A 24,965-nucleotide genomic window follows, 5' to 3' on the forward strand; every position below is an offset into this window, starting at 1 on the left:
ACCACACATCAAGCTCAGCAGATACAGTGGAGAATGGGCCAGGTGGAGCCACTTTCCTCAGAGTATATGATATGGGCTAGCAAAAATCCAAGAATTAGGACAAACGCCCTGCTTAGGCAAGGCCCCTTACCCTCCTCACTGGTGTCTAATCCCAAACCAACATTATAGAGGTTACAATATTATTTACAAATCTAGTATTTAGAATAAGTTTACAAATTCTTGGTGATGTATTCTGCTTCAGCTTGTAATGCGGGCACGCCTGGCTGCTCTAGGAAACTAGAAAACGTTAAGATTGAATTTAAATCAAGTATTTTATAAATCTTACAGGTGAAGCCTAGCTCTGGTTGCTAGGCAACCTGACGGACTCTCCAGCAGGGACCAACTTGCCTCCCACACTAGACCATCTCTCCCCAGTGGTGGGACGCGGAGGCCTCATTGGTTCTCATCTCCTCTCGCTGAGCTTCAATTGGCCGGAGAACCTCTCACTCCGCTCCCGTTGGCTCTCGCCGTGTCTCGCCGCTCTGTCATTGGTAGGCCGGCTCTCGGGCCACCACACGTCACTCTCTCACCCCATTTTCTCGGCCCTCCGGCTTTGTCCCCGCCCCTTCCCCCGCCCTTCCAGCCACAAGGGAAACCCCTCAGCTAGTGTTTCCTCTAGTTTCCTTCGGATTGGTTGAAGCTGGGCTAGGGGGCGGGCACTCCGGCGCTCCTCTGCCGGCCACGATTGGCTGCTGGGGCCACTGTCCCGCCTCTCACGGGCTCCCGGCCTTGCCGGAGTCCGGTGGGTCCGCGGCTATAAAGCTAGTGGCGGAGGGGAGGCGGCTCGCACTACCCCTTCGTTGGTCGTTCACTTTCTACGACCACCGCCCGGTCATATTTGGGTGAGTGCCCCGAGTGGAGGAGTTGACCCGGGGTGCCGAGGCTTCGCGGGCAGGATGAGGGCACGGCGGATTGGTGTCCTTGACTAGGCCCGAAGGAGCTCCTGCTCTGTCGGGTCAGGGCTAAGGTTTGGACCTGGACCTGGAGGATAGGGCGTTGGGAGCGGGGTCCGTGCGGGGCTTCCCCTGCCGGGCACCTGGGGCCGACCGCGGTAGGTCCTGGAGGACAGGGGCATTAATGTGGGCAGGCGAGTCGCAGAGGGGAGAAGGAGAGGGTATTGAGGGGTAGGCTTCTGACGACATAGTCAGGAGCTGGAGGTGCTAGGGGAGTGGCTGTGACCACCTTGAGGGGATGGGGGTGGGTACATGAGGGGGCCAAGAAAGGAGCTGGCCTGCTAGGGTGTTCCCGGAGCCTTGGCTTCAGGGTGGACGCCGAAGGATGCGGAGGATCACACTTGGAGCCTTGTAGGTTGGCAGGGGGTGTGTCTTCTTGCCTCTTAAAAAGAGTGACTGGGAGGAAGGGAGGTGGGCAGCGTTGCTCTTCTTCCCTAGCTCAGGTGCGAGAAAGCATCACAATCGTGGTTTAACCTGGCTGAGTACTTCACACTCTTGACTGCTTCAGTATGTGCTTGCTTCCAATATCACAGGTCCCTGCTCCCACCTTCCAGCCTCCATATTTTTTAAGCCCATATATATATATGTCGCTTCCGTGTTCTGAAAGTCCGTATCTCCCTCCTGTTAATATTAATAGCTTCAGAATCAGCCTGACTTGTTAGGATGATGTAATGGGCAGGCACGCATAGGGCTTCACACACAGTAGGCTTTGGGTTGAACCAAGGACTTTTCAAAACTCGATATATGGAGTCTTTGAAAAACGTGTGAATTGCCTTGACCAGTGGTAGAGAAGGGATTGCCCACCCTGGAGGAGAGTTTTGGACAACAGGTAATGTGAGGCTGTCCCTGTTGGTTACAGTTGCCCGGCGGCCTTGGTTTAGATCATCACAGGCTTCTTTGCTCACCTCTGCATCAACTCTTCCCTCAGACTGATGCTCTTGCCAACCTGCTGCACCTGAGATGTTCTAGCCGCTGCTGAGTAACATTTGCTCTATTTCAGGGATGAATTATGAAAAACCATGGCAAGATAAATGAGAAGATTAAGACACAAGGAAGGGCTAGTAAGATTTTTCCTTCTGAGGTGGAGTTTAGACTTCTTTGCACAGATTTCTGTTAGAAGGCTAACTGAAAGTCCTTACCCTGTATCTAGGCCAAATGGTTCTTTGCAGCTTGAGATATCCAAGCAGTTTGTGGTTTTTTATTTTTAAAATTTGAGTTATTTTTGTGTGTGGATGAGGAGGGCAGGGATAGCAGATCTTAAGGAAAAGGAGAAAGACTTTATTTTCTGTGTGTCTAAACTTTGCAGGTCTCTCTCCTAAGTTTGTAAATTTGCACATAAATCAGTTCCAGTGTAGTTCAGTTCAATTCTAGTTTAGTAAGTAGCCCCAGTTCTCAGAAGGTGTTTCAGATTGGGCGAGTTATACGAATATTATGTTTGGGGCCATAGAAGTCCACGTCATTTGTTGAACTAATCCTGGGCCTTTGTTTTTTCTTTTTCTTTTTTTAAAATATTTCTCCAGAGTACTTTTACATCTTGTTTCTCTTAACTGAGGGATTGATTTTGAGATTTTTTTTTTCTGATTGACGTTTTCGATAGCTTTTCTCACGGGAAATGCAAAACCCTGATATTGGTGTAATATGTGTTTCCTGGGGACCCTAGCATTATTTAAAACAGCAATCCAGTAGAACTGAATGGGGGGAGATGCACTGGGGCTGTGGATGGAGGAGTTTAATGGGCTATATATCAGAATCTCTAGTTTCATTTGAAAAAGAAAACAGTCATAATTTTGTTGGGTTTATTAAAAAACCAAGCATCACAGGATGTGATATTTTGTTTCTCAAGACAGTGGTATAGATTAAAAACATATTACCCAATCTCATGGGAAGGCGATAGGACTCAGTTCTTAATAATCTAGTCATCCTAATGCTTGGCTTGTGGTAGTGCCCGCTTGCTGCTTGTTAACCGAGTGTAGTGAGAGCAGTGGAGAAGCTAGTCTTTCAGAGCTTACAGGCTTCCTCTTTGGAAGGCATGGACCTGGAGGGGTGTGCATTTGGGAATGACATAAGGCCAACAAGTGTTCTCTTCTGATTCCATATGAATTCCTTACATTTTTCAGGGAATAATTGAAACCTACCATTTGCTTTGAAGAGCAGCAGAAAAAAGTGTTTTGTTTTTTTTTTTTAAGCTTTTGGACACCATTTGGGGCTGCAGCTCATCTTAAAGGGATAGCAAAAAGAATTTACTAATGAGGGCTGCTGCTATAACTACTTGAATTTAAAAGATTTTTCCTCTATTATAACTCCAAATTCAGTCACTCAAAAAATGCAATTGTGTGCCCTTTACTCCAGCATCTCAAAGGGATTTGAAAAGAATCAAAATATAGCCCTTCTCCCAACAGGAATCTAAGTATTCCATATGCTTAAGAAGACTGCCAGAAACTAGCTTTCCACTGACAGTAGACTCTGAAGGCTTCAGTGTCATTGTGAATGCAGGGCCTGACTAGAAAGCTCGAGGAAACCTTCCTGGAAGAGGGAGGACCTTGAAATATGAGTAGGGTATCGGATAAGCAGACCAGTACCTCTGGGGGGAGGCAGGGTGTCTGTATTTTTTTGTTAGGGAACTAGACCAGAGTTGTACAGATGTGAGCAAGGCTTTCCTATCAGTAGTTTTGCTTGATGGCCCTCCTAAGGAGAAAAGGTTGCCAGCTCATTCTCAGTTAAGAAGGATTCCTGGATTTCTTTCCTGTAATGATGAAAAGGATCAGCAGGTAACTGTGTGTGGTTTATTGTGTACCAGAATATGTACGGGGGGAACTTCTCTGACCACCTCTTTGAATCTGTGCTAACAAGGGAGGCAGAGGAGGAATTCAGAACACTCAATAAACCCCAGGAGAAAGTTGGTTGGCCCTAGGCAGTCTCATCATTCTTCAGGTGTGTTGTGTGTGTGTTAGTTACTCAAGCGTGTCCAACTTTTTGTGAACCCGTAGAATCCAGTCCTCCAGGCCCTCTGTCTGTGGGATTCCCCAGGCAAGAATACTGGAGTGGATTGTCAGTTCCTTCTCCATCTTCAGGTTTAATCTCTGCCAAACTCAAAATGCCTATGATTTATTAACTGCCTCCTGAGCCATACCGCTTGCCTCTATCGCTTGCTCTGAAGAGACCTGTTAGAAATAAGCTGATAACCTGCTTGAGCCTTTGGCACTGCTGTTTTTGTCCAGGTAGAGAAGCCTCCTAGCAGCTGCAGAAGAGAATGGAAAGCTGCAGGCTCGGGGGGAGGTCCCTTTCGGATTGATTTTTTTCCCAGAGCGGCATTTGTGGCCTCCATTTCCTGTCGACTCCAGGCCTGTTTCCCCTGAGAACCTGAGTAGCTGGGCAGTCCTGTGTGGTTCTTTTATCTTCTGTGTCTCTCCTCGCTTTCTCTTGTGCACTGAGTTCACTCCCTCCCTTCTCCCTGTTGCTTGCTCTATGCCTTCCCACCTAAGCTCCCTCCCTGATGGAAATAATCAAAATTGAAAGAAGGAATATTGGCAGTTCAGGAAAAATTCCCTTGATTAAAATAGTGTCAAATGCATATACATACGTGGTTTCAAGAAGAAATATTAAATTATTTAAATAGTTTCAACATTTTTCAGAGAAGAGGGATCATGCCCCCCCCCACTAGTTTTCATGGAAAGTTTAATTTGCACATTTCAAAAGCATAATTTGAGGTAATCAAGAACACAAAATTAGTTCTTTTCTCATTGTATATATTATCCTGTCATCAGGTTTTTGGAATACAGTAGTCTTATCTTTTCCGATAAAACTCAGAATCTATTTAAGGTGGGGGGAGATTAATGAAGTAAAAGGAACTAAGTCTATAAGCTCTTAAATGATCTAATTATGTGAAAGCAGTAAAGCTTTACTGAATAGCATCTGAGAGTACTCTCCAGTTAATCAGGCAAGGGCAGATGCTGTATTTGCCAACAATTAAATAGAGCCCAAAGGTAATTGTGTTTGCATCCAACAGGAACTGTTCCAAATAACAACCCTTCAAAGTAAATGGACAGAGTAAAATGCTTCAAGGTCACCTTCCGTTTTGTTTCCACATAATTTAAGTGATGATAAAGCTTAATGATCCTTGGTCTTGATATCAAATATCTACCTTTTTAACCCAAGCTCTAAGAGGAAAATCACTTTCTAAAAGGTTGGGGTAGGTGACAGTGACCATGTTGAAAACCAGGAGTATAAGATTAAATAAATGAAGGTAATTCGCTCTTGCCAGAAAGATTTGTTTTTGTTTGAAAAATACTGAGAAGTAAGATAATAATCAGTGTGTTGGTGCTTTATATTTTTTACATATTTTATCTTCTCAAGCATCCTTTACAATCAACCGGGAGGGCAGGTATTAGCTCCATTTTACACAGGAGGAAATTGAAGCTCAGAAAGGCACAGACTGTCATTAAAGTCACAAGCTCCTAAGTGCAGAGCAAGCTCTTGAATGTGTAAGTCTCTTTACTCCAGAGATTTGTTAGCCTAGTACAACTTATATTCCTCTCCCCCAATTCTTGAAAACCCTACTTTAGTAAAGATTACAACTCTCCCAGGATCATACTTGGTTTAAAGCCTGAATCAGTCATATGAACTACATGTATCAACTTATTACCAGAACTGAAACTACAACTGTAAGAGCTAATAAAATAAGGAGAAAAAAGTTTTATGATCTTTACCATTTTTTTTTTCCCTTAAGCAAAGTCAAATTCTGTTCTATATAATGTAATCGGATCAGGAAATGTTGATTTTAACTTACTTAGAATTGGAGTCATTATTTGATATATGACTTTAAAAAAGGTTCTTATTTGAAATTCCTAGTGCCTGAAGGAGGAGACAGAGTGACAGACCTGGAGACTGCAGTTCTTTACCCCTCACACAGGTATGGCATCCTGTCATGCTGCTAAAGGAGAGTCTTCCTCTCTAATGGAAGGGGGAATTTTAATTTTTTTATGCTAGGACACATAACCATTGTGTGCACTACACATTCTTAAAACCCATTATAGAATTTTATTTTATCTTTCAAATATTGATTAATGCCATAAAGCTTCAGAAGACTAATTTTGTGTTTATTAGACTAATGTTTAAAATCTAGAAACTAATTTTCAAAATTAGTGTTCATTCATAAGAGGCAAAAAATGTAGATAATAAAATGTAATCCTATAAATGGCTTAATCAGAAACAGTCACAGGTATGCACGTGTACCAATAGTGCATGTTGAATTATCTGGGCTACGGATGAATGTTTACAATTACGTGAGGCTGGACAGTAGTTATAGATGTGTTTGAACCAATAATTGAATTACTTGCAGCTATTGCTTCCTTCTGTAACGATGGAACTCCTCTTATGATTCTGCTTTTTTCTGCTTCGGCTTTATGATTTCTTATGGTTGTTACTAATTTTAGATTAGAAGGCTAGTAGGATTTCATTTATTCAACATCCAGCTTCTAGCCTATGCCAAGTGTTGGGCTGGAGACTAGGGGCACAAAGATGAACAAGGTAACACGTCTTGCTTTCCAGAAGCTCCTTGTGCAATGCAAGGAAGAGGCTTGGAATAGTTTTAAATAGCATCTTATCAAAGGTCAGATGTGCATTTTAGAAAGGTGATCCTAGGACAGGGGAAGGATGGAGGCAGAGAGCTCAGGAGGCTGGCATCATGGTCCTGGGAACTGATGCCGAAGTCCCTCCCTGATGAGCCCTGAGGAGCTAGGTCTGCCCTTATATCAGCATTCTTAGCTGATTTCCCTGCTTTTTTGCCCTTTTTTTTTTTTTCCCCTTTTTCTTTTCCCATCTGTCTGTCATTCACAAACTTAAAAGATTCCCAGCGGATCATATTGGTCCATCTTGTGTCCTCTTAGGTGGGAAGTATTCAGAAATTGTTCACAAGGAAGTGGGACCTGGAACTCCTCCTATCCACCAGAGGGGTGAGCTTTCACTTTAGGACAGATTGAGTCTTCTTCTGGTCTTTGTTGGAAGATAGCTTTGGAAGGTTCACAGAGTTCTGTGGTAAAAGTGTATTTTTCTCCTCCTTTGTAAAGAAGAAATTTTAAATGAAAATTTACATCTTTTTATTGAAAATCTCAGATCTTTAACGCCTTTTTTTCTTTCTCTAGTTTATGTCTGGCCTATATCAGAGGACATTTGAGAGGACGACATAAGAGCACACACTGAATAGAATAAACTAAAGATTTTAGACCAGAAACTATACCAATCTTTTTGTTGTTTTAAATGCCATGAAGCCAATTACTTTCTGAATTAATACTCCTCTTTTTCTACTTTTCTCACTTTCCCTCAATTTCAACCAAAAGGTAAATATTTTCAAATTAGATAGTGTTTTACCAAGGCTTCCCTTGTGGCTCAGCTGGTAAAGAATCCAGTGTGCAATGTGGGAGACCTGGGTTTCATCCCTGGGTTGGGAAGATCCCCTGGAGAACGGAAAGACTACCCACTGCAGTATTCTGGCCTGGAGAATTCCATGGACTGTATAGGCCATGGGGTTACAGAGTCAGACACAACTGAGCGACTTAGACTTCACTAACTTTTATCAAGGATGTAATGAAAATACTTTGGCTATCAAAAGTCCTCAGAGAATGAGCAATGTTGACTGAAGTAGACAATGTAAAAAATTTTCCACACCAAAGTCTGAGTCATGATTCACATCATGATTCACTTTGATGGGTATGGATTAATTTAGTTTAGCTACGTTTTTTCCCCCCGAAGTGAAACAAGTCACTTGTTTGACTCTCAGTTCAGTTCAGTCGCTCAGTCGTGTCCGACTCTTTGCAACCCTGTGAATCGCAGCATGCCAGGCCTCCCTGTCCATCACCAACTCCTGGAGTTTACTCAGACTCATGTCCATCGAGTCGGTGATGCCATCCAGCCATCTCATCCTCTATCATCTCCTTCTCCTCCTGCCCCTAATCCCTCCCAGCATCAGGGTCTTTTCCAATGAGTCAACTCTTCGCATGAGGTAGCCAACATTTGGAGTTTCAGCTTCAGCATTAGTCCTGCCAATGAACACCCAGGACTGATCTCCTTCAGAATGGACTGGTTGGATCTCCTTGCAGTCCAAGGGACTCTCAAGAGTCTTCTCCAACACCACAGTTTAAAAGCATCAATTCTTCGGTGCTCAGCTTTCTTCACAGTCCAACTCTCACATCCATACATGACCACAAGAAAAACCATAGCCTTGACTAGACAGACCTTTGTTGGCAAAGTAATGTCTCTGCTTTTGAATACACTATCTAGGTTGGTCATAACTTTTCTTGCAAGGAGTAAGTGTCTTTTAATTTTATGGCTGCAATCACCATCTGCAGTGATTTTGGAGCCCCCAAAAATAGTCTGACACTGTTTCCCCATCTATTTCCCATGAAGTGATGGGACCAGATGCCATGATCTTCGTTTTCTGAATGTTGAGCTTTAAGCCAACTTTTTCACTCTTCACTTTCACTTTCATCAAGAGGCTTTTTAGCTCCTCTTCACTTTCTGCCATAAGGGTGGTGTCATCTGCATATCTGAGGTTATTGATATTTCTCCCGGCAATCTTGATTCCAGCTTGTGCTTCTTCCAGTCCAGCGTTTCTCATGATGTACTCTGCATAGAAGATAAATAAACAGAGTGACAATATACAGCCTTGACGTACTCCTTTTCCTATTTGGAACCAGTCTGTTCCATGTCCAGTCCTAACTGTTGCTTCCTGATCTGCATACAGATTTCTCAAGAGGCAGGTGAGGTAGTCTGGCCTTCTCGTCTCTTTCAGAATTTTCCACAGTTTATTGTGATCCACACAGTCAAAGGCTTTGACATAGTCAATAAGGAAGAAATAGATGTTTTTCTGGAACTCTCTTGCTTTTTCCATGATCCAGTGGATGTTGGCAATTTGATCTCTGGTTCCTCTGCCTTTTCTAAAACCAGCTTGAACATCAGGAAGTTCACGGTTCACGTATTGCTGAAGCCTGGCTTGGAGAATTTTGAGCATTACTTTACTAGCGTGTGAGATGAGTGCAATTGTGCGATAGAGTGAGCATTCTTTGGCATTGCCTTTCTTTGGGATTGGAATGAAAACTGACCTTTTCCAGTCCTGTGGCCACTGCTGAGTTTTCCAAATTTGTTGGCATATTGAGTGCAGCACTTTCACAGCATCATCTTTCAGGATTTGAAATAGCTCAGCTGGAATTCCATCACCTCCACTAGCTTTGTTCATAGTGATAGGCCCACTTGACTTCCCATTCCAGGATGTCTGGCTCTAGGTGAGTGATCACACCATTGTGATTATCTGGGTCGAGAAGATCTTTATTTGTACAGTTCTTCTGTGGCAACCCACTCCAGTATTGTTGCCTGGAGAATCCCATGGACAGAGAGGATTGATGGGCTACAGTCCACGGGTCGCAAAGAGTTGGACATGACTGAGCGACTTCACTTTCACTTTCTGTGTATTCTTGCCACCTCTTCTTAATATCTTCTGCTTGTGTTAGGTCCATACCATTTCTGTCCTTTATCGAGCCCATCTTTGCATGAAATGTTCCCTTGGTATCTCTAATTTTCATGAAGAGATCTCTAGGCTTTTCCATTCTGTTGTTTCCCTCTATTTCTTTGCATTTATTGCTTAGGAAGGCTTTCTAATCTTTCCTTGCTATTCTTTGGAACTCTGCATTCAGATGCTTATATCTTTCCTTTTCTCCTTTGCTTTTCACTTCTCTTCTTTTACACCTATTTGTAAGGCCTCCTCAGACAGCCATTTTGCTTTTTTGCATTTCTTTTCCATGGTGATGGTCTTGATCCCTGTCTCCTGTACAATGTCACAAACCTCAGTCCATAGTTCATCAGGCACTCTATCAGATCTAGGCCCTTAAATCTATTTCTCACTTCCACTGTATAATCATAAGGGATTTTATTTAGGTCATACCTGAATGGTCTAGTGGTTTTCCCCATTTTCTTCAATTTCAGTCTGAATTTGGCAATAAGGAGTTCATGATCTGAGCCACAGTCAGCTCCTGGCCTTGTTTTTGTGGACTGTATAGAGCTCCATGTTTGGCTGCAAAGAATATAATCAGTCTGATTTCAGTGTTGACCATCTGGTGATGTCCATGTATAGAGTCTTGTGTTGTTGGAAGAGGGTGTTTGCTATGACCAGTGTGTTCACTTGGCAAAACTCTATTAGCCTTTGCCCTGCTTCATTCCACATTCCAAGGCCAAATTTGCCTGTTACCCAGGTGTTTCTTGACTTGCTACTTTTGCATTCCAGTCCCCTGTAATGAAAAGGACATCTTTTTTGGGTGTTAGTTCTAAAAGGTCTTGTAGGTCTTCATAGAACCGTTCAACTTCAGCTTCTTCAGAGTTACTGGTTGGGGCATAGGCTTGGATTACTGTGATATTGAATGGTTTGCCTTGGAAACGAACAGAGATCATTCTGTCATTTTTGAGATTGCCTCCAAGTACTGCCTTTTGGACTCTTTTGTTGACCATGATGGCTACTCCATTTCTTCTAAGGGATTCCTGCCCACAGTAGTAGATATAACGGTCATCTGAGTTAAATTCACCCATTCCAGTCCATTTTAGTTCGCTGATTCCCAGAATGTCGACGTTCACTCTTGCCATCTCCTGTTTGACCCCTTCCAATTTGCCTTGATTCATGGACCTGACATTCCAGGTTCCTATGCACTATTGCTCTTTACAGCATCAGACCTTGCTTCTATCACCAGTTACATCCACAACTGGGTATTGGTTTTGTTTTGGCTCCATCCCTTCATTCTTTCCGGAGTTATTTCTCCACTGATCTCCAGTAGCATATTGGGCACCTACCGACCTGGGGAGTTCCTCTTTCAGTATCCTATCATTTTGCCTTTTCATACCGTTCATGGGGTTCTCAAGGCAAGAATATTGAAGTAGTAGGCTTAATAATATAGTTATACCTTTATTTAGTAAGTACCATATAAGAACTAATCAGAGCTGATTTGATTATGATAAACATAGATTAATTCTGGAATTAGAGCTTTGTTTTATGGCATAAACTGGTTCACATCTTCAGAAGATTGTATGTATTTTTCCACTTTATTTCCAACAGCACTGCAAGCTATTGGACCAGGCAGGGAAAATTATACTGTCCTCATCATGTTTAGAGCAGTTTGAAGAGATGAAAAGAATATGAAGGGTAACCTTGTGGGAAAGGCTGGAAAAGTGGTTAATCCTACTTCCTCTGTTTTGGTGATTTAAAGGGTAACATATAGGAGGGGTTCTTTTTATAAGTATATGGACTGCTTTTTGTTTCTAATACTAGTTTTAGAGTTCTTTTCTGTGGACTATGCAGACGACTTAAACATATTTTATTATAAACTTAGAATATGCCTTGTGACACATTAGATAGTCCCTTTAGGTCTTCATTTAAACCTCAGTGTAGCCGAGTTTAGATTATCATAAAATCGATGGATTTGCCTATAAGAGGGAAGAGCTGGGACAAAGTGGAGAGGTGCTTCTCTGCTGACTTTAGTGTATCTGCCAGTGAGTGATTCTGTCAAGAAATACAATAGTGGAGGCTAGAAATCTGGGAGTTATCTACTCTAAATATTTCATCCTTTTCCTACCATCTAGTCTATCACAATTTCTGCCACTTTTTTGCTTCTAAAACTTTCTGGAGCTGCTCCTTTTCTCTTCATGTAGTAATTGCTCTGTTTCATTAGCTATATCTCATTGGGCTTCCATATCAACTTCCTAACTCAGATCCATTCTTCACATAGCACCAGTGACTGTGTAAAATGGGGACTCACACTTTTCCGGCTTTTGATTCCTCAGTAAGGAATCAACGTTATATTGCAACCCAGAATATGTGTGAATAATTAAAACAATTTTCATGAAAAACTCTTGGCATTTACCATGTGCCATGCAATCTGATATTTTGTTTTTTTTTTCTATTTTGTTTTAAAAAGATGTTGTTTGACGCTCACTAAATTGATTCCAGAATTGGAAAAAGACTGATCTGAACACTAATGTAACCATATTGTTTAAAACTCTTTTGATGGCTTCTTAGTGCCTTCATGATGATGCTGAAGCTCTCTAACATCACATGCCAGAACCTTTATGACTCAACCCTTAGCTAGCTCTCCTGACCCACTACTTGCTTGATCTACTCATTGGGCTCACATTTCACTTCAGTAAATTAGTATAACTTTCCATGGTTCCTTGTGGTGTGCCTTTGTGTATGTTGTCTATCCTGTGAAAACTACTACTCTCTGCTTCTGCAGAGCTTTACTGATTCTTCCAGCTCATTCCTAAGACTCAACCAAGAAGCTTTTCTTCTCGTTCCTTCCCCAGTTGGGTTAGGTAGTTCTGACAGAACGAGATTGGACTGTCTCTGTCATTTCACTTGTTTATTGTTACATTTGTAGCTTACTATCCCACAAGACAGTGAATATTAGAAAGGGCAAGGGTTACATCCTATTAAACTTACCCCGAATGTTTGGCATTTAACATATTGTCATTGTTTGGATGGATGAAAAAATATAAATAAGATTCTTATATTTAGAAGGAAGATTCAGCTGGTGTCCCTTAAGGCCTTTAACTTAAGATTTTGTGACTATATTTCCAGGTGCTTATTTTTCAGGTTTTAATACACTCCTATCTTGATAACCTACAGGCTAAGGGTAGATCTCATGATTTAAGGACAGCTTCTCTGCTTGAGATATTTTCTCAAGATTTCAATAATTAACAACTCACTATGGCAGCAGCCTGAGATTTCATTATCACCAATGCTCCGCCTGTGTTGGCAGACTGGCAGAAGAGAAATGACATAAATACGGGATCTGCCTTTTGTCAGTGGCAGCAGCAGCGAGAGTGTGGGGCTTTGGCTCTCACTCAGCAGCCAAGGTGCAGCCTTAGTAGGAGTGTGCGCTCATGGGGTCTGAATAGTAACCATCTTCCCCCTTTTGCTCCTGTAGCTGGGCCAACAGAGTGGTAACCATTGCCCTATATTAAAATCCTCCTCCTTGTTAGAAACATCTTGAGTAATTTCTCTTTTTCTGACTGAAATAACCTCTAAAGAAATTGAGGCTCTGATAGGTCTGACTTGCCCATAGGTCATAGCAACACTCTTGAGTGGCTAGCACACTTTCTTTTCACTGTTGGTAAATAAACACTACTGAAAGTTGGTGTGGCAACGGTGCAACTTTTAAAGGCCTTTTTTAAAAAAAAAAAAAGGGATTATTTTCAGAGGTGGTGTCTAAGATGCCATGCAAATAATATGTGGATTATGGTACCAGTTTTCAGATTTGGATCAGTTGTTTTCTTTTGCCTGATGTAGAAGCTAAATAATAATCTTGTGATCTCATGATCATTTATCACCTGTACACTAGCTGTGGAAAGTACAGAATATTAACTTTTGACCTGTTACGGGTCCGGGAACTTGTCTTTGCTTTAAATTGTAATCATCTGGGTTCTAGATGGTGGGGTGGGGTGGCGGTTACTTTGGAAGGCTAATTTTAATAGCAGGGGCCTTGAACAGAGTGCCATGGCAGACTTGGCAGTGTGGCCTTTCTACGTACTGGGATGGTTTAGATCAATAAAGAATGCAGTACTGTTTGACCTAATTAAAACTGTTAGTAGGTAACAGGTTTAGTTTAGTATCTTAGTTTAACTAAAACTGTTAGTATGTAAAGTCCCATAAAGTCAATAGCTGTGAATAATCCATATATGGAAATGAATGAATGATTTAAACTTTTTGAGTGGCCAGGAGTAGATCAGATACTTGAGTTCTGATCTGTGGGCCATGTTACTAAATTCTCATTTTATTTTATAGTTCTTTATAACATAGATGAGTCTTACTTCAGTTTTCTTTACCTCTAATAATCATATTTTAAATCTAAAGATACCTAGTTTTGAATAACCTGTAAGTCTTTCTAAAAGATGATACCTTTAAATAATAGTGAAGTCAATAACTCTGCTCATACTATCATTGCTACCTCCACATATTAAAATTGTCCTAAGAATATACTAAATTTAGAAATTAATATCAATGTTGATTTCTCAAGTTTGAACTTGACAGTCTACAACCTATAATCTAAAACAATGTTTTTGGTTGTTTTTTTTTCTATTTTTCTTTCTAAAGTTCTTTCACCATGCCTGGGTCACTTCCTTTGAATGCAGAAGCCTGCTGGCCCAAAGATGTGGGAATTGTTGCCCTTGAGATCTATTTTCCTTCTCAATATGTTGATCAGGCAGAGTTGGAAAAATACGATGGTGTAGACGCTGGAAAGTATACTATTGGCTTGGGCCAGGCCAAGATGGGCTTCTGCACAGATAGAGAAGATATCAACTCTCTGTGCATGACTGTGGTCCAGAATCTTATGGAGAGAAATAGCCTTTCTTATGACTGCATTGGGCGGCTAGAAGTTGGAACGGAGACAATCATCGATAAATCGAAGTCAGTGAAGACGAATTTGATGCAGCTCTTTGAGGAGTCTGGGAATACGGATATAGAAGGAATAGACACAACTAATGCGTGCTATGGAGGCACAGCCGCTGTCTTCAATGCTGTTAACTGGATCGAGTCCAGCTCTTGGGATGGTATGTTGCATATTTTTCGAAAGAAACTTCCCTTGAGGGTGACTAGCCCCAAATACCATTTGCAGACTTTACCAGTTATGGTGGTTTGAACGTGTTCAGAAAGATAGCTATGACTTTCAACTTACTTACTTTACAAATTAGTTCTCTTTTAGTTCAGTTCAGTTCAGTCACTCAGTCATGTCCGACTCTTTGCGACTCCATGAATCACAGCACGCCAGGCCTCCCTGTCCATCACCAACTCCTGGAGTTCACTCAGACTCACGTCCATCAAGTCAGTGATGCCATCTAGCCATCTCATCCTCTGTCGTCCCCTTCTCCTGCCCCCAATCCCTCCCAGCATCAGGGTCTTTTCCAATGAGTCAGTTCTTTGCATGAGGTGGCCAAAGTACTGGACTTTCAGCTTCAGCATCAGTCCTTCCAATGAACACCCAGGACTGATCTCCTTTCGAATGGACTGGTTGGATCTCCTTGCAGTCCAAGGGACTCTCAAGAGTCTTCTCCAACACCACAGTTTAAAAGCATCAGTTCTTCGGTGCTCAGCTTTCTTCACAGTCCAACTCTCACATCCATACATGACCACAGGAAAAACCATAGCCTTGACTAGACAGATCATGTAGGATAAAATTGGCTATCGAAATTTAGTCAGAATATATTTTTTTTCTTTACCAAAGATGGGAAAATATGATACATTCTGGGAAAATACAATACTTTCAGTTTGTATGTATGATAGTTAGGGTGTCAGTCACCTTCTTGTATACTAACAGTAATATTTTTCAGGACGGTATGCCCTGGTAGTTGCAGGGGATATTGCTGTATATGCCACAGGAAATGCCAGACCTACAGGTGGAGTTGGAGCTGTTGCTATGCTAATTGGGCCTAATGCACCTTTAATTTTTGAACGAGGTGAGTGTTTGGGAAGTATTTTTTTTATTTGCACAATATGCTGAGAAACTTAAAAATTAGAAGCTTGTACTTGGTGTTCATTAAATGCAGGCACTACCTGCTAAGACCTTTATGTGTATTATCATATTTAGTCTTCATAGCAATCCTGTGACATAAGTGGTGTCATCCCCATTTTACAGAGGAGTAAAATGGGTTTAAGTAGGATTGCTAACAACTGAGAGAAGTAACTTGCCCATAGTCACGTAGTAATTTGTTTTCAATTCAGAGCAATTGTGATCTTCCAGTTAGGTGTATGAAACTTGCATAAAATGTTGTATATCAAGAGGCTTAGGCCTGTCCATGGCTATTGTTATGTTTCACTTTAATTACATACACACTTCTCCTTGTGATTTCTATTCTGCAAGTGATGAGTTGACTAGATTTAAGAAAAGTTCTCAGATAATGCAATTTGCTTACTAACATACATCAGGCAGCAGAGTTACAAGGACCTCTTCCTTTTTTGTTCTAATAGGACTTCGTGGGACTCATATGCAACATGCCTATGACTTTTACAAGCCTGATATGCTTTCTGAATATCCTATAGTAGATGGAAAACTGTCCATACAGTGCTACCTCAGTGCATTAGACCACTGCTATTCTGTCTACCGCAAGAAGATCCATGCCCGGTGGCAGAAAGGTGGGTTTTATCAATTTTCCTTGGTTTTGCGACCTGTCGAGGGTGGTGTAATGTACTCACTGTCTTTAGTGTGAAACTGCTTCATGGGCACCCTTCATTAGTGTTTTCCTTTAATCACTGCTTCCTCGCCCACCAAATAGCATAGTTTTCCCACAGTTTCTGGTAATGTGTAATTTAAGACAACAGGTAAACTTTGCAAATAAAGTTTATTTCTGTAAAAATACTTAGGATGACTTAACCCAGTAAGAATATCAAAAGTAAGGTAAAAAAAGAAAGTAACTTGAATTTGGTACATATTCTGAGAGAGGTAGACAATTGCAAACAAATTTTAGTTTGCAACTGTGATCCGGAGAAAACTAATGAAAATAAATTACCAAAGTGACCGCCACCTCCCCGCATAGTCTTTTTGTACTTGACCTGTGAATTCTTGGACTTCCCTTGTGGCTCAGCTTGTAAAGAATCCGCCTGCAATGCAGGAGACCTGGGTTCGATCCCTGGGTTGGGAAGATCCCTTGGAGAAGGGAAAGGCTACCTACTCCAGTATTCTGGCCTGGAGAATTCCATGGACTGTATGTATAGTCCATGGGGGTCGCAAAGAGTTGGACACGACTGGGCGACTTTCACTTCACTTCTGTGAATTCATAGTTGCTTTTAGTGTCATCATCAATCTCTATCTTTAACCCTGAGAAAGTGCTTGAGATACTGAGAAGGACAGTATTTGAATTAAAACCATGAAAGCACACAGTATTATATAAAGTATGCTTTTTCCATAGTCCAGCTTTATAGGGTTTTTGAAAGAGGGTTAAAAATAAGATTCAATAACCGATATTAGGAAACATAGTGGCCTTAGATAAGCATTCTTGAAGTATGTAACATACACTGTTTACACAGTTATTTTCTAACATTTATTAGACTCTGCAGTAAGAAATAGACTTTGCATTGTTATGTGCAGTTAAATGGAAACTAATGTCATCAAATTTTTTTGCCCATGCTGCAAGTTATACAGTTTACTCTTTTCTACTTTTTTTCATTCAGACAAAAAAACAACCTCTTAATTTATTAAGATTTAAAAAAATACTGGCCTTGATCCATTAAATTGATTACACAGCCCACTAATGGACTGTGATAGTTTCATTTGAAAACCAGTAATAGTGTATATTGTTCAATTTCTGGATGTCTTTTTGACACAAATTTTAAACCATAGAGATATTTCATTATATAGTATATTTTTTATTGCTGCTTAAAGATATAAAGACATCCCAGCCCTGTTCTAAAATCAGACTTCAAAAATTAGTGGCTTAAATGGATTATAATTTCTTTGGATTTCTCTTTCAGAGGGAAATGATAGAGATTTCACCTTGAATGATTTTGGTTTCATGATATTCCACTCACCCTATTGTAAACTGGTTCAGAAATCTCTAGCTCGGATGTTGCTGAACGACTTCCTTAATGACCAGAACAGAGATAAAAATAGTATCTACAGTGGCCTAGAAGCCTTTGGGTAAGAGGAATTATGATTTTTCTCCCTTATATGTGAGAGTATTTTTTTTATATTGGTTAAACCACTATTTATACAGACATGAAAATTTTAGAGTCAAAAGAAGTCATCTTGTCTAACCTATTTAATCAGTGAAGAAACCGAGTCCCAGAGAGGTGGTCGCTCACCTATATGAATTCTTTAGTCTTTTCTATTCAGATTTTCTTATTTCCTCCTTTTAGATCTGTTCCTGTTGTCACCTTGATAATAGAGCCCCTCAAGTGCCTGTATTTATACAGCAGCATCTTCACTCTTCTCCCTGCCTCTCTCCTGCCCACATCCATTCTGCCCTTGGCCACTCCTGATATCTGCTCTCATACTCCTTCCGTTTTCCCCGCTTTTTGGGCCTCCTGGCATGCTATACCTGTTAAACTCTTGCTGTTTCTCCTGTGTCCCTTCTCCATCTGATAAAATGTGTTTTAACTGTTTATAACACTTGGCTCCTATAAATGTGTCTCTTCTAACTAAATAGACAATATTATGGACTTGAAATAGTAGTATATTCTGTTTGGTGATGACAGAGCTGTAGGGGATTATTAACCCATTAGAATTATGTTGTCTTGATCATTAAAGAAAAAAAAAACTTTTCAGAAAAAGGACCATATTTGTACAACTGTTAAATCTTACCTCACAATTAGCATACTGCTACTTGGTTTTTAATAACTAGAAATCAGCATCATATACTTCTATTAGAATGGTAGTTAGGTCCAATAAGTAATATAGTAAAAATATAGTCTTTGGACACTACAAGATTATCTTTTTTCTAAAATTTTCAGGGATGTTAAATTAGAAGATACCTACTTTGACAGAGATGTGGAAAAGGCATTTATGAAAGCTAGTTCAGAACTCTTCAATCAGAAAACAAAGGCATCTTTGCTTGTGTCAAATCAAAATGGAAATATGTACACATCTTCAGTGTATGGCTCCCTGGCTTCTGTTCTCGCACAGTAAGTATGGATTTCCATTGCTTCAATCCGCTTGTTTGGGGATGTTACATTTCTAAGACCAGATCTGGTATCAGGCATGTTGGTGGCAGGTCACAGAATGGTCTTTTCCTTGGAGGTTCTCTAGCCTCTTCTCTGTTGACTTGAAGGAGATATGCAATGAGGCTATAGTTATTTATCCCAGAGTACTAAATTTCACACTAGCTTTCCCTGTTGTTCTCATGGTCTATTCTTGACCTACAGTTGAACCATAAATCCCCAGTTGACAAAGTAGTTTATTTTAGGGCATAACTTTTCTCAATTCCATCATTCCTAGAGAGATGAGAACTCTTTGTTTTTAATCTGCTTACTGTAAACAGTAAAACTGTAGGTCAGATCCCTGGGCTCAGGATGAAGTCTCTTCCAGCTGTGGTTCTCTACCCACTGTAGTAGGCTGAGTTAAACTTTAAGAGCTTTTTTCCTCCTACACAGGTACTCACCTCAGCAGCTGGCAGGAAAGAGGATCGGCGTGTTTTCTTACGGTTCTGGTTTGGCTGCCACTCTGTACTCCCTCAAAGTTACACAAGATGCCACACCAGGTAAATGCTGAGTCTTTTAACAACAATGTATTGAGAACCTACTGTGGTAAGGCTGATTTAGCAGGCTTCTCAAGTGAACGCTTAAGTCTCTTCCATAGATCTTTATGACACTTTAATCTTTATTAGTTCTTTCAACATTCTGCCCAAAAATTCTGCTTTAACTGGGTAAATGGCAAGATTATGTCTGAGTCAGAATATCTTTCCTTCTTTCCAAGTCAGGAAAAAAACTGTATAATGAGCTTAAACATTTTTTTTTTTAATGGTATAGTGTTTAACTTTTCCTCCTTTGGCAAGTAATTTTATTTTAATCTATTATCTCATTTAAAAAAATCTTTATTTACTACTGGGCCGCATGGGGTCTTAGTTGCAGTGCTTAGACGCTCTCGTTGTGGTGCGCAGGCTCAATAGTTGTGCCCGGGCTCTCAAGTGCCTGGGCTTTGTAGTTGCAGCATGCCGGCCTAGTTGCTCTGAGGCATGTGGCATCTTAGTTCTCCAACTAGGGATCAAACACTTCCTCTGCATCGAAAGGCAGTTTCTTAACCCCTGGACCACCCAGGAAGTCCCTTTTATGGCATTTTTAAAGCATAGGTAGAGAAAAGGAAGTGTCTTTATTTAAGGCGGGCAACTTTCGAGTCTTCACACTAATGATTGAGACTGATCATAGGAGTGAGTAATACCAGGCCATTTCTTGTGGTTGGTGGTTTATTAAGTTATCTAATGTGTATAAGGATGTGGTCTTAGCTGTATTTAAGGATACTTTTGTGCCCTCCCTGAGCAGGAAGGAGCAAAAATACAGAGAAAAACAGATGGAAGACTTGGCATTATTCTGAAACTGTTAGTTGACTCTAGACAAGTTATTTATAGTTTCACATCCCACCTATTTCCTCAGTTGTCTACTAGCCAAGGCTGAACAAATGTCTAGTCAAGGCTCATAGGAAGCTACGTCAAATAAATAACATCTTACCTTTTAACTAAACAATAGCCTGTAGTTCTGAAAGAAATGAAAAGTTGTTTTTTCCGTTTGGCAGCATTTTGTTCAGGCTTTGGGATATGTATACTATTTTTAGTGTTTTAATGTTGCAATTATTTCCTATTTTAGGGTCCGCTCTTGATAAAATAGTAGCAAGCATATGTGATCTTAAGTCAAGGCTTGACTCGAGAACTTGTGTGGCACCAGATATTTTTGCTGAAAACATGAAGCTCCGAGAGGATACTCATCACTTGGGTAAAAACATTAAATTGTTAATAAACACCCAGAGGCCTACTGGAGGGCTGTTTTATTACCAGATGAGTTATATGTTATAACTCATTTTTCATATCCTCTGCCTTTCCTTTAGCCAACTACATTCCCCAGAGTTCCATAGATTCCCTCTTCGAAGGAACATGGTACCTAGTTCGAGTAGATGAAAAACACAGAAGAACCTACGCTCGGCGCCCCTCTCTAAACGACGACACTTTGGATGAGGGAGTAGGCCTTGTGCCCTCGAGCACTACAGCCGAGGTAAGTAAAGCTCCTTGTGTTTGGTCTTGGGCTTTGACTGGATAAGAAAATCTCCATCCCCAGGTCTCCTGACTGAGGTGACCTCACTGAGATTTATGCACTTAAAGGAATGTCGGTAAAGCAGGGTGATTCAGAACCAGGCCTCTGGGAGTGGGTTCCAGCTGTGCTGTTTTCCAGTTGTATGCGGTGCTTGGCAGTTATTAGTATTTTTCAGTGCACAGTAAGTACTAGGCTGTTTTTAGCAACACCAAAGTTTACAGCAAAACTGAGAAGGCTCACTTGTGGTTTGTATCTTGGTGAGAGATGAAGCAGGGGCTGGGTGTTAAGCCCCTCACATCCCTTCTCTCAGGCCATTGGCTAATCTATCTCCAGGTGTCAAGGAATAGTAATTGTTATGACTGGAATTCGTATTACATGCTAGTCACTTTTTAGGTTTTCTACGTAAACCCTTATAAAACCCCCCTTGAGGTAAATGCTACTGTGCCCATTTTAGAGATGAAGCTGAAAGAAGTTAAATGACTTGACCAAGATCAGAGCTTGGCTTCAAACTGAGGACTTTAAAAACTTGGAAGTTATTTATTTTATCCATTCAGCACAAATGTGCTGAATGCGTAGTCTTGCTCTTTGAGGTAGCAAATCAAGCCACGAGTGTTTGAAATCAAAGGCAAGATATAACAAGGGAAATACTGGGTATGGTAGGTAGATCTCTGTGGCCCTCCTCTCCCTTGCTACGGGATAATCATATGATACGTTCACCATAAGGTAAAGAATGGACATTTTTGTTCCCTCCATGAAAAGTTCTACAGAATATATATTTATATATGTATAAATATATATATTTTTTTTTTCTCTCCAGAGCTGCCCTTTTCCTATTAGAACTTAGGTTAGCAACATGATTTTTCCTGGGGGAAAAAACTCTAAGAGGCGACCACATTTTTCTTGTTTCTTTTGTTTTTAGCATATTCCAAGCCCTGCTAAGAAAGTGCCAAGGCTCCCTGCAACAGCAGCAGAACCTGAAGCAGCTGTCATCAGTAACGGGGAGCATTAAGATACTTCTGTGAGGTGGAGGACTTCAGGGGGGGTTGGGGGAATGTATGGGAACGGTTGGGGGAACGGGACATCTGGGGTCAATTTTAAAAGATTACATGTTGCTTAAATTTTTATGTGACTGACATGGAGCCTGGAAAACACGTGTCCTTGAGAAAGTCTCTTTGCTCAGTTTGCTAACATGCTTCCTGTTGTGGTCTAGCCGATGCTTACTGTACTCGAATGATGGATGTTAAGGGCTCTGTAAGACTTCATACCTCTCTGGCCGTGTGTATGCATGAAGCTTAGTTTTTAAATGTAGCCTGAAATCGTGCACTTCTGGCAAGGAAAGCAGCGGTACTAGTCTCCGATTTTAATTTTTTTTTAACATGTAAGAATTTTATACTTTGAACAAACAAGATTACTGAAGGTTCCTGTGGTTTTTGAAAAACAGTTTTTAGTTTAGGGAATGTGTGGTTTTAATGTAATATGCACAAACCCGGTTTGAAAATGACAAGACAAACACACTCTTTTTCTAGAGTTTGTGAATCCTCGAGAGAGAGAGAATTGGGAACGGTGTCACTGGTTCTGGAAACTGTTACTTTAAATCCAGGCTGGCAGTCATGCGTTACTGTCATGACCTCTGTGAATAGAGGGATGCCAGCACTGAGCAGACTGTGGTATAGAAAACATGGTACCTTTGGGGGCTATGGATCTGCTCCCTAGGTCTGCTCCTGACTCAGTTCAAAGTGTATTTGCAGAAGAGCCTTGATACGTTATTGGAGCTGTGTATGAGAAAGCTTGTGGCTGTGATCCTTCCCTTGTACCTTATTTTGAGGAATAAATAAAACATTTTTCTGGCTGCCTTTCAAAAACTTAAAGCAAAAAGGAAGGATAGGGACAGGGCATTGTGAAGTTATTTCTGATGGTTCAGTATTATAAATTCAACTGAAAGACTGACAGCCTAAATTCATGTGGTAAGTATTCCTTCCCTTTTTTTGTTTTTGTATCTGTTCAGTGCAAATTAAAAGATACAACTCAAGTTTTTTACATAGTATGACCAGCCAAAAAGTATTCCACTTCTCAAGGTCTGGAAGTAGGGTATATAAAGCGTTTTCTCAGACTTTCACCTTAAAAATAACAATAGTAAACTATCACTTGGAATGAATAAGAAGACTGGTTCGACAGTTTCTTAGATCTTGACTGGTTCGACAGTTTCTTAGATCTTTCTGGTGCTGAACTATGACATGAGCCTTATAGATTGTAAAATAGAGATAGTTGGAACTAATGTACAGAACTAAATTTTTTAAATTTTATTTGCTGTTGAATTCTGTGAAGTTTCAGTTATCTAAAATAAACTTAACACAAAACTGAAATGTAATGTTTCAGACTGCAAGGTAATATGTAATGTAGTGTTTGTAAAATACTCTTAATATTAACTAGTGGTGTTTTGATTTGTACAGTCATGATTTGTTGAAATCACTTCATTTTAACATACACTGATGTAGATTAATAATGTAAGTTCAGATTTAAAGATTGATGGGGCCATGGTGCATGTAATACTTTTTGCAAGTATCGGGAGTTCAGTATGTTTTGAAAAGAGTAATTTAACTTTTGGGGTGTCAGGAAACGGGTTTTCTCAAAGTCCATTGCCGGCAATGGGCAGGCCTAGTAATACTGGCACAGAGCATTAATTGTACACCTTATTAACAGTAAGGTGGGTAACTTCGAATAAAGTTTTAGAGAAATATTTTAGATACTTGGATATTTTTTTCCCCCTCCTGAACTAACAGTTTAGGCAAGAAGGCAGCTAATATGCTATTTTTAAATGGGGGCATCCATTTCATTTCAGTTCACTGATTCACTAACTCTTTCACCAAAATTTATAAACCTGATATAAGCAGGGCACTCTACTTACATCACTTAAGTCAGAAATAAAGATTTACAAGATCTATGATTTTGCCTTCAAGGAGCTATTTGTCTAGTTTGGAGGAACATATACTGATAGTTTATTATTCTTATACTTCAAACAAAGAAATTAACTCCCAAATTAACATGCATAAATTTTGCCATAAATAGTTGTGAAGAGAGTTACTGTGTTTTCCTAACAACAACCTAAGGTTAATGGTTGGCAATTAAACATTAAAAGCAGATTTTATAGCCAATATAGAACTGCCTACTACCAACTAGAGCCTCCAGCCTGAGTGTCTCAGGTTGCTGGTGTTCTCCCAGATGTTTTATAGAGAGAATTTTTACATTGGCAATAACACTGGATGAGATAATCTCAGTCGCTATCAATTTTTAGGATTATGTGAACCAAGAATTAAATCAGAATATTTTCTAGTACTGATCAGTTATTTTATCATGCTGTCATGTCTAGATTCAATACTTAGTAATGATTTTATTTTCTGGGCCAGTCTCCCAATTTCTCTGGGTGATTTAGAAGATAAGGCCTGTGTTCTCTAATCCTGCAGTTCTAGGAATTCTAAATCCTAATTCTGCAAAGTCTAAGATCCTAATTAATATGACGTTGAGAATTCTATCCTTCCCCTTCTCCTTTTTGGAGTTTTTGCAGTTAACTTCTGTTTTTTTTTTTTCTTTCTGGATTTTGTTAATTTCATGAACAGTGATGAGTACATTGAATATGAATGCTAGACAGAACTCAGACAGATGCAGACAGCTACTTCTCATCCTCCTGGGACTTGGTTGAAACCCTTCATCTCTTGTTTGCTGTTTGAAATGTCCTGACACACTAAAGTAGAGGTGGAGAGACCAAGGAATGTAACAGGATCTTTAAATAATTTAGAGCCATGAATCGTCATATAAAAGCAAGCACTTCCTTTAAAATTTCTAGCAACCACTCTTAATTAGAAGTTCCTATTTTTTTCCTAGTTAGTGGGAGAAAGAAATAATTGACCTGTGATATTTTTATTTTTTTCCCCCTCAAACTAGTACAAAGTTAATACTCTGGTGCTGAAGATGATGAATACCAAGCCTCAGAAAGTTTATATTATCAGGGGTCTAGCTTAAAACAAAAAATGTACTTTTCATTGTAAATGTTCAGAAGTGCAAAGCAAAGAATTCACCTTTTCTTTGTCTTATTTCATTACTGTGCAGACATCTAGAGTAAAAAATAATGAAAGTTTTGAACTAAAGCTTCCTTTTGCCTCCAGCTGTTTCTGCATGGTATTAAACTAGCACCTCCACTTCATCTTAGCAAAGCCTTG

The 24,965-nt window shown here is 40.3% G+C and overlaps 1 protein-coding gene across 2 annotated transcripts; it reads left to right on the plus strand.

The window, feature by feature from the left end:
- Positions 1-787: 787 nt before the first annotated feature.
- On the plus strand, positions 788-21,781 carry HMGCS1 (3-hydroxy-3-methylglutaryl-CoA synthase 1). 2 transcript variants are annotated; one of them, XM_068990541.1, is made up of 11 exons: positions 788-881; positions 5,841-5,901; positions 14,116-14,573; positions 15,351-15,476; positions 15,988-16,152; positions 17,488-17,653; positions 18,466-18,636; positions 19,105-19,211; positions 20,311-20,436; positions 20,549-20,712; positions 21,671-21,781. In XM_068990541.1, exons 3-11 carry the CDS (start codon positions 14,126-14,128, stop codon positions 21,758-21,760), a joined length of 1,563 nt encoding a protein of 520 aa, XP_068846642.1. In that variant the 5' UTR covers positions 788-881; positions 5,841-5,901; positions 14,116-14,125; the 3' UTR covers positions 21,761-21,781. The 2 variants fall into 2 exon arrangements, with proteins under 2 accessions (XP_068846642.1, XP_068846641.1); XM_068990540.1 differs by lacking the exon at positions 788-881 and adding an exon at positions 5,388-5,473.
- Positions 21,782-24,965: the final 3,184 nt, after the last annotated feature.

This window comes from Capricornis sumatraensis, chromosome 18 (assembly GCF_032405125.1).
Source record: "Capricornis sumatraensis isolate serow.1 chromosome 18, serow.2, whole genome shotgun sequence".
Classification (NCBI taxonomy): Eukaryota; Metazoa; Chordata; class Mammalia; order Artiodactyla; family Bovidae; genus Capricornis; species Capricornis sumatraensis.

What these genes read in the sequence shown, in the direction of transcription:
- HMGCS1 (XM_068990540.1), top strand. An exon ending in GTTCTTTACCCCTCACACAG is followed by an intron (nt 5,902 to 14,115) that starts GTATGGCATCCT and finishes TTCTTTCTAAAG; the next exon opens with TTCTTTCACCATGCCTGGGT. An exon ending in CCATGCCCGGTGGCAGAAAG is followed by an intron (nt 16,153 to 17,487) that starts GTGGGTTTTATC and finishes TTTCTCTTTCAG; the next exon opens with AGGGAAATGATAGAGATTTC.